Source organism: Lethenteron reissneri, chromosome 26 (assembly GCF_015708825.2).
Source record: "Lethenteron reissneri isolate LAM-NWPU_2019-01 chromosome 26, ASM1570882v1, whole genome shotgun sequence".
In the NCBI taxonomy this organism is placed as follows: domain Eukaryota; kingdom Metazoa; phylum Chordata; class Hyperoartia; order Petromyzontiformes; family Petromyzontidae; genus Lethenteron; species Lethenteron reissneri.
Window position 1 is genome coordinate 5,261,471 of NC_083804.1, and position 18,066 is coordinate 5,279,536.

Genomic DNA, 18,066 nt, shown 5'->3' on the forward strand with positions numbered 1-18,066 from the left:
AATCACATGCAAGACTGTGCGAGTGTGCGTGCTGGTGTCCTCACTGTGCCAGTGTGCAGCGTGGCGCGGGGAGGCGGGTACGCAGGAAGCACCAGGGTGCCGCCGACCTGTGCCAACAGCCCTCCCTGGGTCAAGAGGCCCCCTCCCTGGGGCGCCAGCGTGAGCGGCTGGGCTTGGCTCACGACCGAGAAGCCGGGCGGCTTGCTGGGGGAGGCCTGCAGGCCTGCGTGCACACACACAAAGATCCCCGTATAGCCTGAACAGACTGTTGGGGCAAGTGCTGTTAGGGAGCACCAATCAAGGCTGGCACGGCACACGAGGGGGTGGATGGCCAGCACCACGCCCGGCCGCCTTTGTCTCCCTAGTGGCGATGTTCACACATTGCACCAGGTACTAAATTTGAGGCCGAGTAGAACTAGGGGAGGCCCAGGAATGGTTCTGATAATCGTCACTGGAGTTGGCCATGAGCAGGAATCGAACCAGGGTCACCAGGTTCGTACCACAGCGCGACAACCACTCCACCCCCAAACACACTAAATCAAAAGGCCGACATGTTCGGTAATTTTAATTTCATAGCTAAAAAGCATTGTTTCATAATTTATAACAGTCATACAATATTTTTCAGCCTTACACATACACAAAAACAATACTGAAACCTACTCTTCCACTACCTGTCATCACATCACCTATAATTTGCCTGAAGTCATCAGATCTCAGAAGCTGTATGTATGTTGGAGCTTCTTTCACACTGTAAATAGCCAACCGTGCTAATTGGAGGTGCGGGAAGCTAAGCAGGGATATGGGCCCGGATACAGCTTGGAAGGGTGGATATACAACAAAGTGGGCAACAGAGGCCGGTGTAGCAAAAGCCATTATTGTACTAGACTTATTTTCCCACATCTATGCTCCCCACCTTCATCAATCCATACTGGCCAGCATGGTTAAGCCCTGTCGAACAACTCCCATGACCTGCACTGTTTGGGGGGAGGCCCCCCCATAACAAAGGGCTGCTGGGAGGCCTTCATCCGGTAGCCCTTTGTCAATCTCCTGCTGGATGGGGGCCTCCTCAATGCCATGTCAGTCACGGACGTTGTTTGACCATGCTGGTCCGTAGAAGTCGGTGAGAAGGCGGGGGCGAAGGGTACACAACCAGTTCAAGTGTAACTCACCCCTGCTGTTAGCCATGGGCAGGAATCCAACTCAGGTTAAAGGGTTAAAAGTGCAGTGCATGAACCATTGCGACACCCCTTGTTGAATTACTCCAGCATAGAAAACAAAATAAACTACTTCGCAGTAATTTGAATAATCTTTACGGCAATAATGACCACTTGTGCCGCAAGTCAGAAAATCAGTACAGAATGACAGTGGTGGTGGTGGCGACGCTCACCGGTGAAGGTAGGAGGCGGACACACAATGAGTGTCTGCTGGTAGGTGTCGTGGCGCGGTGGGTACTGAGGGGGCCCTGCGGGGCCCAGCGTCACACCGCCCCGCGCCACCGGCTGATAGAGGGCGGACGGGTAGCCCAGCAGGGAGCCGACCTCCGGGCTCAGCAAGGACAACGTGGCCCCACCAGCTGACTGAGGCCCGGCCGCCTACACGCAACACACGGGCGCACCATATACCACCCATCACAAACCACGTGTAGAAACTCGTTTAAACCACACTGCACGGCACAATGGTCAAAATGATGGCTTTAACTTGTGCATGTTCTCTAATACGTGCTCCTCTTTCTGTCTCCCCGTGTAATGCCAAGAATGCATCTCGGTTTAACACCTAGGCTTTCGCGACCAATATTATCCAAAAAGGTTTTTGGGTTAGATCGCGTAAATATATAATAAAATTCTCCATGCTACTTTTTTGTGTTTTGAGATTTGTTCCAATCTCTTTGTCAAGCGTCAATCTTTCTGATCCATGTTATAGCAGGTAATACACACCGACTACAAACATTCCTATTTAGACACATTGGTAGGTTCCTTTTGTTTATTATCAAGTTTGGGTTTACCAAAGCACTCCAACCTGCTCTCATCTGCTTTTGGCAAGTGTCCAGAGTTATATTAAAAAAGACCAGTTAAGAGTTAAAAAGCATGCAGGTAAAGAAAAGCATTCATAACACATATTAAGATAAATCAAAAAACGCATAAAATTACGTGAAAAATTCATAAGAATCAAGTATAACATAAGGATAAACGTTTAAAGCAGTTGCATTTAGGAAACCTAATCATTTAGAATCAAAATCAGCTTCACCGTGAACTGCTTTTGAGACGCAATTGGAATTTAAAGTTATTCAAAAAATTGATCAGACATGAAAAGATCGCTGGACCAAAACTGTTATATAAACCCTTGGAACGGAACATTGTGGAACATCTCAATGTTGCGTACATACAAGCGGGAAAGCGTGGCCAGTCGGTGCGGTCTGCAAGGTAACTTGGCGTTGACCTTGTGGCGTGCGCTCACCTGTGTGTGCATGGTATTGAAGGTGACCGTGAGGTTTGTCGACGGTCCCTGTGCCACTTGCGCGAGGAATGGGGCCTTGCTGGGCCCCAGCTCGTACAGTTGCAGCCGCCGCTTACACACCTCCATGTTCTGAAAGCACGACTTGATGCTGCGCACGGGGTGAAACGGCAATAACAACAAAACAAACACATCGTCATTTCACCCCGATGTATTTAAGTGTATTTTGATTTAAAGCTTACGTGACTGCAGGGATTCATATTCTTGGTTCTTTCGGTAAAGTCACGTAGAAGGGAAATAATAAAATAGAAATATAAAACAATAAAAATTCTCACGACGTTTCGACTGCAACACAAGCAATCGTCATCAGGTGATGATCATCAGGTGATGATTGCTTGTGTTGCAGTCGAAACGTCGTGAGAATTTGTATTGTTTAATATTTTTATTATTTTATTATTTCCCTTCTACGTGACTTTACCGAAAGAACCAAGAATATCTAAGTGTACTTTATTGTTTAAATGTTATTTTACGTTTTTTTGTGAAGGGTTCTCTTTAGAGTCTCCTGCAGGAAGGTACTGCCAGATTTTGTCACAAGCATATATTGCATGCGTGCATATGTCATTTTTACGTCTACAGGCAACGCAAGAAAAATACTTATTGCTATAAACCTGGGATCAATATCAGCATTGGAAATACTCCTCCAACAAATAAAGTTTCACTCTGCAAACTTTAGCATTTAAAAAAACAATCGAAATGTCAAGTAAATTTTTTTTTAAGAATTGAAAACGTGCAGACAGTTTCATACATAATGAATCAAGTCACAAATCAATTATTCATGATCGTTCACCAGCTATTCAGGTCTATGTATGCCTAAAGGGTAGTTGGGTGTGTAACAATGACAGCATTATACGAGCATTACAAAAATAGGCTCGACACAAAAAGACCGGCTGGCTTAGGCGTCCGGTGCACTGAACTGGCTCCGCCGGTCCTGAATTCAAATTCAGGTAGTCGGTTGACCCAGTGATTAAACTGCGTTGTCATTGTGCAGTAAGTTTCCAGTTCCACCCCACTCCCCGATGACTGCATATATACATTCACTACCACACTGAAATTTTGATTTTTGCTTAATTTAGCTCGTCTAGCTCTGACAGTTAAGAACATCCATTTGGCAGCAATGTGATACACATTCAGGGTAAAAGGTAACTTGAACAGCACTCAAGAGGAGTTCTGTTATGATCTGCTTCCGTGAGCAATTTCCTAATGCATGAAGTTGCAAGGCTCTGCAAAAGTTACGAATGGATTCCACATCTCGTGCCATGACGAATATAGCACAGTGAGAATACAACTGGGAAAACACAATAAACCCTTTGACAGCACCTATGTGCTCATTATGTGAGCATGGTATCGTGAATATTAAAATTATGAGTATTACTATATTTCTTTTGCCATGTTATACTGCTGTGTTATGTTAAACTTACTTCACTCTATATATGTGTAGTTCACAATTTCATTATGCCAACACATTATATCATTACACCATTACGTAAATAATTATATGACACTTATTTACTCAGGAATCTTAGGTTTCAGTGGAAGCACCCGAGGCTCATTCGACCAAGTGAAAACATTCAGGATTCCTAAGGCTTTTATGAAAACGGGATCATATTTAGTCTGAATGGGATCGGATTGCATCCAAGACTGGCAGCACCATGAATCACGGTGTCGCTATACGACTCCTCTTTTGTTACGGGTGCTGCGTAGGGAGCCGTGGGTGATGGGAGGTCGTATTGCACTGTTGTTGATAGCTTTGAGTATACCGACAGGGGAATTTGGTGGTGGTTGTCCTATTGTACGAAGGACGGCATTGCATCGTTCAAAGGACAGGTATGAAGTAGCGTCACATCGTGTGTAAATTAATGAACTCCTAACACTAGATGGCAACTGGTTGGCATAAATGATTCCTAAATAAGTGGCTCAAGTGGCACCTGCGCAACCCTGTAACCTGAAACTCTGTTACCTGGTTGTATAATCGGACCATGGAAACATTCGACGAGCACCTAAACAGCATTTGATTAATTTCTAATATCCCAAAAAAAACTAATCATTAAGACCGCGTAGATAGGATCCTATCTACATGACTTTACCGAAAGACCCAAGAATATGAATTCCTGCAGTTACGAAAGCTTTAAGTAAAAAAAACGGTTAAGAAAAAACAGATGCCCCACCATCCAGGAATCTTATATTTACAGATATTAACAGAGGGCAGAGTCTTGCACATCATGCCAATGACAGCACCAAGACTGACTGATTTAACTCGGGGAAATGTGCGACTTATATAAGAGTGTTAGACCAAAGGCAGAACCAATCCAAGTTTCCTCTTTGGACAGACTCCCATATAAACTGCGTATCTGCTGTTAGCAAGCCTATTAAATGCTAGCACAGCGCATGATGGGGTCGTTGTTGCCGAGATGACAACCTTGCTACCTTTGTCTCGCCAGAGCTGATGTTTACACACCGCACTAGGTACTCATTTATGTATGTTATGTATGTTGAACTTCATTCGCACCATACGCAGCCTAGCCAACCGTGCTAATTGGAGGTGCTGGGTAAAGTCCGAGTCGAGTCTGGGATCGCTCGCATGGTCACTGCGTACTGGTTGGTGCGGGGGAAGTCGACAAGGTGGGTCATGGTGACGAAGGGATGCGCCAGTGTCTCCAGCGGCGATATGCGCTTGTCGGCGTCCATTGTCAGCATGCGGCGCAGCAGCTCGATGAACTGACGCCGGTCGGCTTTCTCCGCCAGCACGTCACTGCCCTCCAGGTCCGACGCTGGGTTCACCTGCAGGCACAACATCAGCCCATTCGGATGCATAAGCACAACAGCTGCCATTCACCACGAAGCGACAGCGACGTCACCGCAGCACGTGTGCAAGGCTAGGTGCATGTTTGGACCACAAGATGTATCGAAGGGTCAATCGCAAGTACATCGTTGAGACTAATGATGGTGTGGCAGCCAGAGGAGTGAACACACGAGAGAATATCCACTGCGGAGATGAAAGCATGAAATAAGCTCATGTTTTACAACAAGACCTTGAGAAGATTGTGGCAGCTTGTGGAGGCCTTCATCCAGCAGCGGATTGATCATGGCTGATAATGAAGACGAAGGACCTGCCGGCTAATGATGATGTGAAAGAATATCAGCCTATGCCTTACTTAGGCACGAATGTGAAAGCACACAGTTCCCTGTTCCACGTACCACCACACTTCCCCCAAAACCTAACACCTTTTCCACTCACCTGGCCCATGTCCTCCAGGCAGTTAAACATGTACTTCCTTGCCTCTTTAGATTTGATTCCCGTTTCTGCCTCGTGCTCCTCTGGGGACTGTACAGACAAACACCCATGCACGCCCGTCAAACAGATATTTGCGTCTCCGAGTTCATTATGTGTGTGCGATCAGGGGTGAGTGAGCCAAGTGAAGCCGTGTGCAGTTGCAGTTGTAGGCATATAATTAAAAAAAGCTGATATGATGTTTCAAACTAGAACAGATGTACTTGTAACTTTCAAGCCAGTCTGCCTGTGCTCAAACCTTGTTTTAGCCAGGTTGGATTGCATAAGGAGCTCACCAATACTAGGAAAACAAACCAAAAAGTTTAACTTCTGGAAAAAACGATTCTCAAAGCTTGGCGATACCAACTACTTACTTGTCCAAAACGTTATTTTTGCCAAACAGAAAACACCATATGAAAACAGCAGTGGCATTACGCTACTTTTTTTCCATCACCATTTCATATCGGACCTGAACATTCCTGTACCGGCCCAGCAACGAATATAAACCTGCCGACACAAGCTGCCGGTTCTCCTATGCCCAAAACAAACGAAGACCCTGTGGCCTTGGCCTGCTCCAGCTCCTTCCCATCCTCCCCGTTCTAATGCCCCCCCCCCCACCCCACTCACTCTTTAACACCATGGGGTCTGGTGACAGACACAGGGAGAACTGTCCCTTCAGTGGGCAGTAATCCAGGTTGTGATTGAGGGAGGGGTGGATTATACACATTGCTTTTATAAATTATTTTGTGCGACTGTATTGGCAGCGGTGTGCATGCACAAATAGCCGAATACATTTGGCAATAACACTGCCTTAAAATTTAAATATCAAATGAAAAATAGATATTAGGCAGCAAGTTATAATAGGAAACATTTCAGGCAATTGTCCTTCATAGCACAGGCGTGCCAAGAAGGTTAATTGCCGAAGCTTGTTATGTAGTTTGATCATGGGAACTCCCTTGCCAGTGTCAAAATAGAAGAATAGGTTTTACCCTTGCTGGTAATAAAACAGAAAGAACCACAGAATATAAATAAAAAACAGGTGTTAAGATGTTAAAACACCAAACAGAAACCCCTTTTTTCAAGGAATCATGTCTGCATTAACCACATGAACTTGTGGTGAACATGCAAAAAAAACATGCTCTGGTTGTATGTGATGCATCGTCTTTGAAACAGATTGGTCCACACCGCTTGAGACTATAATCTAAAGAAATGTCGAGTGTGGACCAATTACTTTCAAAGACAACGCATCATAATAATATGGTTCCAAACACAGTTAAACCCACAACCTGGATGATCTGCTCACGGATAAATGGGAATGTAACTGTATCTGTACAACCAAGTCGTTGCGCACGCACCTTGATCCTCCACAGAGGGTATCCTGCTCCCGTCTCGCGCTGGAAGAACCGCCCCGTCTTGGTGCCGGCACTGAGCAACTGCTCCGGTGGGAGGCCTTGAGTTGCAGAAATGTAGCGGATCTGTGAGGTTGCAAGCACATTACCATCAATCATCAGCAGCAGGCGTGGACCAATCCACTCATGGATGAAGGCTTTCATCCATCATCGCTATCCCTCCTGGTAGTTAGTGGTCCAGGTGGAAGTTCTGGTGATCAACCCCCAATACCAGCCAGCAGGCATTGGCAAAAACCTCCAACCATAACATATAACATAGATATTGGCCAATGCGTTTCAATGGTGATTCTACAAGGGTGGACAGGCCACCACCTGCCCTTAATTCTGACGCTACAATGGCAACAGCATCACATCCCTCTGCTCACCCCACGATTTCACAAATCCTGCAATCCAATGAAAAACAGTATTCGATGTTAAGAATGGAATTGTGATTCCAGGCAAGGAATCGTTGCTAACCACCCAGCTATAAAAGCCCCCCCCCCCCACCCCAAGTGAAATATCCCAACTGGCATTAAGCGATCCAAGGGTCTAGCCACTTCGGCACCCAGCCATTCAATTACCAGTCACCCATGGATCCAGTCACCCAGGTAACAGCCATCTATAGACCCAGCCATCTTTTGACATACCACCGTACAGCCAGACACCCAAGTACTCTACTGCAAGAACTCGACCACCCAAAGAGCAAGCTTCCAAGGACCCGGCCACTCAGGGACGATCTACTCAAGGTGCTCAGGAGAGGCTGACCTGGTCATACTCAGAGGCGCCAGGGTAGAGAGGCCAGCCCAGGAAAAGCTCCGCTATGACACAGCCGAGTGACCACATGTCGATGGCTTCGCAGAATGGCAGACCCAGAATGATTTCCGGAGCCCTGAGGACATATAGATGTAGTTCGCAAGAGATCACACACCTGCACATTATCCAATACTAAATATGCATCAGGAGCAGGGGCTGTCATTATGCTTTTTTATAATCAATCGTCTAGATAGACATTTTACATTTGTAGAAATATGTAAAAACACACAAAGCACTCACCACCCCTTAGCTAAAGAAACGTACACTAACTTACAAAAATTAAGGCTCATGTACAAAAGGACCCTTTCTGACCTGTAGACTTCCCCACTCTCTCCTAAGCCTAACCCCCACCTCGTCCCATTCCCTCCTTTCCCCACCTGTAGTAACGAGACTGCAGGTAGGTGGAGCACACGGCCTTGGAGACGTGACTGGCCGAGCCGAAGTCAATGACCTTGACGCGGTAGGGCTGACGCACGGGGTCCACCAGCATGATGTTCTCCGGCTTCAAGTCGGCGTGAATGAGACCCAGGCTCTTGAGCTTCATGAGTGCGCTGGCCACCTGCTGCAGCACGGGTCGGATGTACTTGAGGGGCAGCGGGCTGAAGTTGTTCTGCTTCAGGAAGTCGTAGAGGTTCTGCTCCAGCATCTCGAAGACGAGGCACGTGTGGCTCTTATGCTGGAAACACTCGTGCGCGCGCACAAAGTTGTAGTCATCGGCGCTTTCCGAGCTCAGGCGCGCGAGGATGCCCACCTCCACCTGGGCACAGGGAGCACATTGGGAACATAGATGGAGGCAGTTATATAGTCTCTGTGAAAGGCAAACTTACATCTGAAGTCAAATACTCCCCCCCCTCTGCAGTAACCAGGATTCTTCAACTGTATTTTTCAGTGGACCACATAAAATATTTAGTGTGCGTTGGTGGGTCACCTGACAAATAATTCACACAAGACATTGTGATGCCATACGTCATCATGACATCACAACATCTGTACCTTTGTCTTAAAGTCTGTTATTGTTCGCATTTTTTCTTGCTTTCATCCAAAAATCTGGTCTACAACTCTCTCATCTCTATTTCCTGCTTATTTCTCTTTCATCTCTCTGTATCTTTGTAATCGCTTAACGTTGGACACGGTGGAAGCAAAAGCCGATATGAGGGAAAAAGAGGACAGCCAGGCTCACCTGGCCCTGTCGAGCGTAAGACGGGTGGTTCTTCAGGATCTTGATGGCCACGATTTCGCTGGTGCCGCGCTTCCAGCATTTCACCACCTGGCCGAACGTACCGCGCCCCAGAAACTCCAGCACCTGCACGGGGAGGGGTGGGAACACGTCACGTGACCGGTCCTCATTACCATAAGCATTACACGCCAGTCGACGTGTCCCCCATCTCAAATAAGCACGACACGGTTCCCATCTCTGTGAGCAGTCGAGGCAGTGGTAGAACCGACACGTTTGCCATGGTGGAAACAATTCCTTACTTCTGGCAACCCAATGTCTATCAAGTCAGCAATGTCATCATGAGCCAGGATCAATCCACTGCTGGATGAAGGCCTCCTCAAGCCTTTGCCATCTCTCATATTGTACCAATGAACATATTTGTCTTTACTCTTGCCCACTGACCACGTTCCCTTCCTGTGACATGATATGCGCAATCCAATTGATGTAAATACTCAATTTATAACCCAGGAGTTATAATGATGTATCTGGGATGGCCCTGGATGAGATTTAAACTCACATGCTACATTTCCACCAGTCGTAAGCAGCTTCACAACCGAAATGCAGCCAAAAGAAATGACTTCACATGAAAAATGTATATCCTGCATGTTCACTTCTAACTGCAATGTTACACGGTCTAACCATGTCTCATCCAGGGCCCTTATTTTTACATTAGAGCGATGATGACCCAAGGGCCATCACTGAATATTACGCAAACAGTGCTCCAACACTTGTCCTCAGACCACTGACCCATACCTCATAGCTGTTGGTCATGGAGCGCAGGACCTCGTGCTGCACCAGTGTGTAGTCCCCATCCGCGGCTGGCCCCCCGGCCTTCCCTCCGCCACCCGCGCCACCCCCGGGCACCGTTCCACCTCCACCTGCATTGCTCTGCAGCAGCGGTGGCGCTGCATGCAGAGGTGGCTCCTCGCCGACCATCAGCACGCTGCTGCCACCTCCTCTCCCACCACCTGTGCAACCACTGCCGCCCCCCATTGCGCCGCCACCACCACCGCCGGCGGTGGTGGCAGCAGCAGCAGCGGCGGCAGCGGCACAAGCGTCCAGCTCCTCGCTCTTGCGCTTGAGCCCGCAACGCGTGTAGGTGTCCAGCAGGCTGACTGTGCTGCGCCGCATCAGGCTGTGTGTGGGGCCCCCACCCGCAGCTCCCGGCACGACTGCCCCACCTGGTAAGGCCCCTCCGACTGGTGGGCCTGGTCCACCGATGCCGCCCGCGAGTGGCCCCGAGCCTCCGCCGTCGTGTGGAAGGAGCGACGAGCCGGGGTTGCTGGCAGTGGCGGCAGCAGCAGCAGCAGCAGCAGCGCCAACGGGCCGGAAGGCCGGGTGTCCGTGGTGCTGGTGCTGGTACTTACGGCGGTACGCGGCGGCGCCGTCATGGCAGCCGTAGCCGCTGGACTCCACCTTGAGCTTCTTGGCGCTGAAGAAGGCTCCCAAGTGTGGGGAGAACACCTGCACCTGGGAAGCCATGCCTTGGGAGTGGGGATCCACAGTGGAGAGGCAAACATCAGTCACATGGCACTACGATTGTGAAGCATCAGAAATAACAAACATGCTTTCAACAATAACTCTCTTCTGATACGAAAGATTCCCAGATAAACCACATTCTCATTCAGCCACATGCCCGATGGGCTGCACGCATGCAGAATTTATTTTATTGGGTGAGGCTTGCGGCAAACATGCCATGCCTCCAACAATGTGCAACGCTTGCTCCAGTGCAATTACCCCTCTTGGCCCATTCTTCTCCATGCACTCTCCCACTCTACTCCTACGTTCCCCTTTTCCACAATTGATTTGTTTGTTCACGTTGGTCCATGTATATAGCATGAACTGTTTATTCCCAGATTGGTCCAACCCACCCAGTTAGTGTAGATTCAAGTCTGGTATATAATCCAATGGTGAAATATGAGTGCATATATACAGCATAACACTTCGAATTTCATAATGCTCTTTGAGTAAGCGGATAAGAAATGATAATTGTTTATCAGCAGCCTAAGGTTTTGAAAATGAAATTGACAGTATAAAAAAAAGTAAATTTTGATAATCATGTTGTTGCTGCAGCTAAGTTCCCAAGTTTCTGAGCATAACATCCACTCCATGCGATATGCTATGAGGTACATGGCTACCATACTTGAAGCTTAAGGAACCCAAGTGACTTTGGCCAAATATAGGCGGGGGATCGATAGGCTTGACAGATAACTCTTCTATTATGGAACTTTGTTCATCCACAATAACGGTGAATAATTATATAGCGCATGTTTCCCAATGCTGTACGATAAATAAATGGTGTTATGGCCTTTGCAAAAGAGGGCAGTCGGGAAATTTTTTTTTCTGGACTGTACCACACTCCAATGTCTATGCTCCCTCCTCAATCAACCTCCAAAAAACTCAAAAATAAGTAGTAATCATGCCCCACATAAAATACCACAAACAGCTGAGATGATTGCGATATAATTCACCGTTTAAACCGTCCATCAGTGGACAACTAATAACAGGTTTCCAACCAAAAAATATAGTAATTACATCTTTGGAAAATTATTTAATTACCTACACGTGTCATGACCAGTTGTTTATAATCTGTTTATTGGTTTATTTTAACAACACGCAAAAATGTGCATTGCGTGCACAAAAGCTCCCACCATATGTTTATCAGCAATTTAATGTAAATATCGTATTATCAATCCAGCATTCCAACATCAAACCCTACCGTTTAGCCCCTGAAACTCACCCTCTATCAATAATCAACTGTGCTTTCATCAGCAATAGCCATTGCTAACTTATGAGCCAAGAATGTGCAGGGAGAGATGTTGTGTGGTGGCGTCTCTGACGGGGTTATTCCTGTCTTGGAACAGAAGCTGCCCCCCTCAGAGATGCCGCATTTAAGCCTTGGGGATAAATCGCTCTCTCTCTCTCAAGGGACTCGGCGCTGCTGTTGGGGGCAGTTATCCAAAACCTGTGATTATACAGACTTCAAAGGCAGTAGAGCTAAGTGATTTCCAGTCCGATAATATTCCTCCAACACCCTTGGCTGCAACCCATATTCTGGGCATTTCTCAACTGTTGTCAAATGTTGATACCCACATGAAAATGTTTAACCAGGTAACCTTTGGCAAATGCCGAGTTAAAGAGAGTAGACTGGCAATGCTAGCTAATTCTACAGAACTCAAAAACGCGAGGCTCGCCACGTTATGTATATAGCAAAGATATTATGGTCGGTGCTGCTGCCATGAAGAACTGACATCAAGGCACATACGAACACTATGGTTTTACATACATGTTACTTTAAAATTTGTACGTGACAAACAATAGAACCCAAGGTGACATTTTCTAACGTTGTGCAGCATTATGCGATTTTACCGACAATACCTTGCATGTGTGCAGGACAGCCTAATATTATTGTGCAAATTATTACAAAAAAATATTCTTTCAAAATCATGTTGTAATTGTTTATTGGACCATTTATCCTCAACATAGGCAATGTTAACAGTAAATAGTCCTGTGGATGCCAGCAACGACTACCAAACATTTATTTTTAATCAAGGCACAAACCGTTATTTTCAAATGGAATGGCATAAATACGTATTTAAAATAGCTAACATTCATAATGGAGACATGATGTTCAGACAGAATGTAAACTCGTTAAAAAAATTCCATTTCCACATCATGAATGAAAACTTATACCGTTACCTTCATGTTTAAACGTACTATATAACCACACACGCACACATACACACGTATAGATCCCAAAGCCACTGACATCGACACATACATATACAAGACGAAGATCATCTGATACAGGCAAGTGCAATTAGTGTGTAGCTGTTGAGACTGACAGAGCACTTAAGGCATTGGCATAACGAGCACCACTCTCCGATGTCTTTGTGTGCCCCACCTGCACCAATATTTACATACCAGAGCATGTACTCAATTTGGCAAAACAAACAAGAGATAAACCAGATGCGGGAGTGGTGGCAGAGTAATTAGTACACTGCGCTAATAACCCGTAGCCGAGCTGAGTGTTGACACCCAGCCACGGCTAACATCAGTGAGGAGTGATATCTGAAATGGAATTGGGTTCTTCCCTTCACAACACTGCAACAATGACCAGCGAGGTGAAGTATGGCCAAACAACCACCATCACTGACCAAGCATTGTGAGGCCTTCATCCAGCAGAGATTCGACAAAGAGTTGTAAATAATTATTTAAATATAAAAGGGAAATTTGTGAATCTGTGTGTCTGTTCAAAATGTTTAGCATACTTCCCGACATGCAAACTTGAAATTTGCCACGTGGGTAATTTCCAGACTATACACCATGCAAACATTTTAAAAATAGACGTTTGTATTTTTGGAGGGGGGGGGGGCAATAATGGATATATTTTGCACGCAAATGAGCGATGACGTCACATATCTGTCATGTCACCCGCATGCGGCAGCGTGACGCAGTGTGCCTGCTGACGTCACGCATCCCCCAACCCTCCGCATAGGCCGTGTATCCCAGCACAAATGCGCGGCTGGGGGGGGGGGAAATAGGTAACACACTTTTAATTTGGCACGTGGCTATCTCCCATACCGTACACAATGTAAAACGTATAAAAATAGACTTTTGTATTTGGGGGGGGGGGGGGTGGAATGACCATGATGTGTGTGGCGAGAAACGATATCTGGTGAGCGTTTGTGGTATCGATTAAACGGGAATAGGCCGATTGATCAAAGTTTTTTTTTTTCATTTGTGTCTGTTATGTTTTTAAGTTGAGAAATTTTTCAATTAATTTTTCCCCCGGGCAACGCCAGGTGCTTCCCGCTAGTTATTTATAAACCAAGTTCAGATCATTGCCACTGCCAATGTGCATGGTGTAGAAGCAAACCCTGGTCGGTAGGGATCCCAGCACAATGCAAAAACCACCATGTATACCTGAGGAGGGAGCCATCGTCCTTACATCACACGTACATGCATTATAAAAAATACCCAGTATAGCCTTAACAAACTTTTTGGGGCAAGTGATGAAAGCGAGCATCTATGAAGGCCGGCACGGCACATGAGGGGGTGGTGAGTGCCCAGCACCATGCCCGACCGCCTTTGCCTCCCTAGTAGGCGATGTTGACACACCACACCAGGAACTAATTTGAGCCGACGTAGGGAAGGCCCAGGACCAGTTCAAATAAGTTGGCCATAAGCACAAATCGAACTCTGGTCACCGGGTATGTAGCGCAGCGTGCTAACCGCTACACTACCACTGTCCAAACCCACACACACATTATGCAACCTTGTGATATTCCATGCCAGGACTTAACCATCACATGGCAGGGTTGTCAATATCAAGGACAGTACCATTCATTATTTTTGGATTATTCGGACGGGACAGGCTACGGAATTCCCACTCGAGACAACTGCTGTTACATTCGACCAAATTACTGATTTTACACTGAAGAACACCATTGCAAGCTGGTACACTATAAATACTCAGAGCTCGTGCTATTATATTAAAGCAGATGACTGCTACTACACTAGAGATTATCTTAAGGTCACAACTAAAGCAGCTTAAGTTACATTTTATTTTGTGGACTCAGACTAGATATTACACTTGTCGGTACCACTGGAGGTGGAAAATCTTAACTGTTTTTGGAAAATCTCTATAATAGACAATCCTCTTCTTTCCTATAGCAGGGTGTTATGTGCAATGCTGATATGTTCATGTCAAGGTTTGTGAGACAGAAGACAGCTTCAAGAGTAGCCTGCTGCATATCTAAAATGCTGCCAGTGAATAAAACAAGTGGGCAGTGGTTGAAAAAAAACTTAGCATTCAACTATCACACGTTTCAAAACTGTTGCTTTTCCATCCTGTCATAGGATAAAAGAAGAATTGCGATATTATGCTCGAAACAGGCTACTGATATTACACTTGAGATAGCCATAATAAGCTTAACAGTTATTGCCCAACTGCTAAATAATTGAGAGGATCACAACCACATACGCGACACAAAAATAACACAAATAATTTATTACGTAAGATTAGAATCAAATGCATTCATTTTGCTAAACTCCAGCACTGAGAATAAAACATTGATTTGACTTTCATGACAAACATTGCTATCTGTGGCAGGGTGGGTAGAAAGGTGCTGCTCCCTACATTTGAAGGAATTTCAGAGTTAGCTCTGTGATATCCACTTCCGTCCCATCATTCTCTAACATTTAGGGTTACAATGCTCTGTGAGAGGTCTGAATGGATGCTTCATCTCGTGGCAGGTTGCTGACAGCGCAATCAGAAGACCATTTGGGGATAAGATAAAAATAAAATTCTATGAAAATAAAATGCACAATTAAGAAGCATTCAGTGGAGAAAAAGTAAACAAATGTATAGGCCATGCAATCAGATGCAATAAAAACCAATGGCATTTAGTAAAACCCTAAAATGTGATGAAGATGTGGAAGTAGATGCCTAGTAGAAGATTATTATAGACAATAGGTGGAGTAGACGGGAAGGAGCTCAACAATGGTTGAGATGTAGTTTTCAGAAATGTGGGACATGAGATCTACAAGATTAAATGGAGTGAGAATATGCATTGAAGACAATGAGACACTGCTGAATTGAATGCCCTAGTGAATGGTTAGTCCGTGCGTAGCCTTGGGGACAGTTGTATTGTGGACACTTTTACAAGCATTACAAAGGAGTCTGCAAGCAGCTTTCCGAATTATGTGTACAACCATCTAAGCCCCGGGACAGCTGGACGGCCTTGTCGTTAGCAAGTGCTGCCTCAAAGCCAGTTTTGAAACATTTCCAGCACTGCTGAATACAAAATACAGGAGCAGATTTCATTAGAACAATGTTCAGGCCACTCAAAGGGAGACAATTCCACGATGGTGAGATGTTCACTACCTCGCCTGTTATACAGGAGGTCGTGAGTTTAATCCCGACCCTCACGCCTGCATATTTGGAGTTTGCGTGTTCTCCCCGTGGTTGTGTGGTTTTTTCTCCAGAGCCCCCAGCTGTTCGCTTGAAATTTAGAAACACTTCGCTGAGCTAAAATTTGTGGCCAGGTCGCATCTGAAGACGAGCAATATAGCTCAGTGGGCCTTACCTGGTAAAATATAAAAGTGTCGATTGAAATTGTTTAGTTTAAATTCTAAATTCCCATTGCATGAGATATTTTCTCAATATTAAGATCACTTTGAATTCCCACACAGTGGTACTCAATTTATGACCCAGTAGTTATGATTGAATGTAAGATGACAATGCACAAGTCAAACTAGTTTTGAGTCATTAAAGTGATGTAAACCCCAATTTCCTGCGTTCAGAATGCACTTAAAATGAATTGTGCTGTCCCTGTGCGCATAGAAATAAACTCTTTTCCCTGTCACCTGTCAAAACATTTAGCCCTAAATATAATATGCTGGACTATATATCAGATACACATGGGTTATGTAACCATCTGCTACCACCGGATTGTAACTTTCATGGTCTAAGAAAACAAAAAGTTGGGCAAATTTCAAACGACTTCGTAGAAAGCTTTCAAGGCTTTGAAAACAAATTTGAACGTGTTTAACCCTCTGCCAATGCCACTGCTGGATGAACCCCTCCCCACGCCACGTCGTTCATGGGGATTTTAGATGTACACGTTGTTCATGGGGATTACAGACATACAAAATGCCCAATTTTGCCACACATCCAGCTGCTGCCCGCCACATGACTCATTATTGATTTATCCCACATAATTGCATCTCTAGAATGCACAGTCAGCTACTAAGCTGGTACTAAAGATGCAATATTATTTATAAGCGCAGGTTAATATATAATCGAGTTTTAATAAAATTATTAATAAACCACAACCACTATTTTGTCTCATGAACCATAATGACTTTGTAGGATAGGGTTTGGATGGGCCAGCCACCATTTATTAAATCAATGCACCTCCTTACTAAGTTATGGAAACAAATGGCTACAGCAATGACCTGACTCACTTAAACTGGGAATCTAAATTATAAACGTGTCCTGGTATTCTTGTAGCTTAACACTGCTACAAGTCACCCTGCATTGTATGCCAAGTTAGCCACACAAAGTAACAAACTCTTGACACTTTACCTCAGTACTTTTAACATTTTATTGTAGTGACGTTCACTCAAGTATGAATTGTCCTAGCTTTAAATGACAACACATCTTTGTATTAATGTAGATTTTAGTTTATTTATGAGTAATAAAGGGTGAAGAGTTCACGAAACCGTTTAAGGTATCATGGCAATATGAAACTAAGTTCACTTTCATAACAATCTCCAGTTCAAGAAACGTCCTGTTTACTTCCACAAAAATAACTGTGTAAAGCGACCTCCAAAGTACCATATTGAAATTGTTTCAAATTTTAAACCTTGCGGTTTGTGGTAATACTGCTTTCGTGTTTCTATGTGAAAATTACTTTTATTGAAAAGTCAACGGAAATAACAGAAACAGCCCTGGGGAAAGTGTAGAGGTTGACATCACCACACATTCACAATAACCTCTTCATCGGTTCAAAAAAAATTTGGCCATCATTTTATGAGTATCTGTCATTTTCAAGGAATAGCAGAGAAGCCCGTTTTGTTTGTGTGTACTGTATATATAGTCATCTCAATCAGTCAACCCATGGCACCTGGGTCTGTCTCGTGACCTCCTGGTCGACACGGCCTCAAGGTGCACATGGCCTGGCACAGGTGCCATGGTGATGTCACCGCCACTTAGTTGTGAATGGCGGTTGTTATATATTTTTAATGTTGTTAATTTTTAATTAAAGCTTCGTGCCCTCGTTACCACTAAAAAGTGGGCGACGTCACTTTTGCTGCCTTGCCAAGTTTGATGCATTCATATACAGACATATAAGTGACTTAGC

The 18,066-nt window shown here is 45.1% G+C and overlaps 1 protein-coding gene across 1 annotated transcript in view; it reads right to left on the bottom strand.

Moving 5' to 3' along the window:
• The window catches only part of LOC133347535 (homeodomain-interacting protein kinase 2-like), a 33,116-nt gene that overhangs the window by 9,462 nt on the left and 5,588 nt on the right, over positions 1-18,066 (bottom strand). Inside the window, exons 2-11 of the mRNA XM_061559875.1 lie at positions 9,950-10,680; positions 9,161-9,283; positions 8,358-8,737; positions 7,933-8,056; positions 7,135-7,254; positions 5,747-5,833; positions 5,105-5,289; positions 2,455-2,602; positions 1,388-1,592; positions 45-223 (exon numbers count right to left, since the gene is read on the bottom strand). Of these exons, the coding sequence (XP_061415859.1) occupies positions 45-223; positions 1,388-1,592; positions 2,455-2,602; positions 5,105-5,289; positions 5,747-5,833; positions 7,135-7,254; positions 7,933-8,056; positions 8,358-8,737; positions 9,161-9,283; positions 9,950-10,680 (2,282 nt within the window). The remainder of the gene's footprint in view (positions 1-44; positions 224-1,387; positions 1,593-2,454; positions 2,603-5,104; positions 5,290-5,746; positions 5,834-7,134; positions 7,255-7,932; positions 8,057-8,357; positions 8,738-9,160; positions 9,284-9,949; positions 10,681-18,066) is intronic.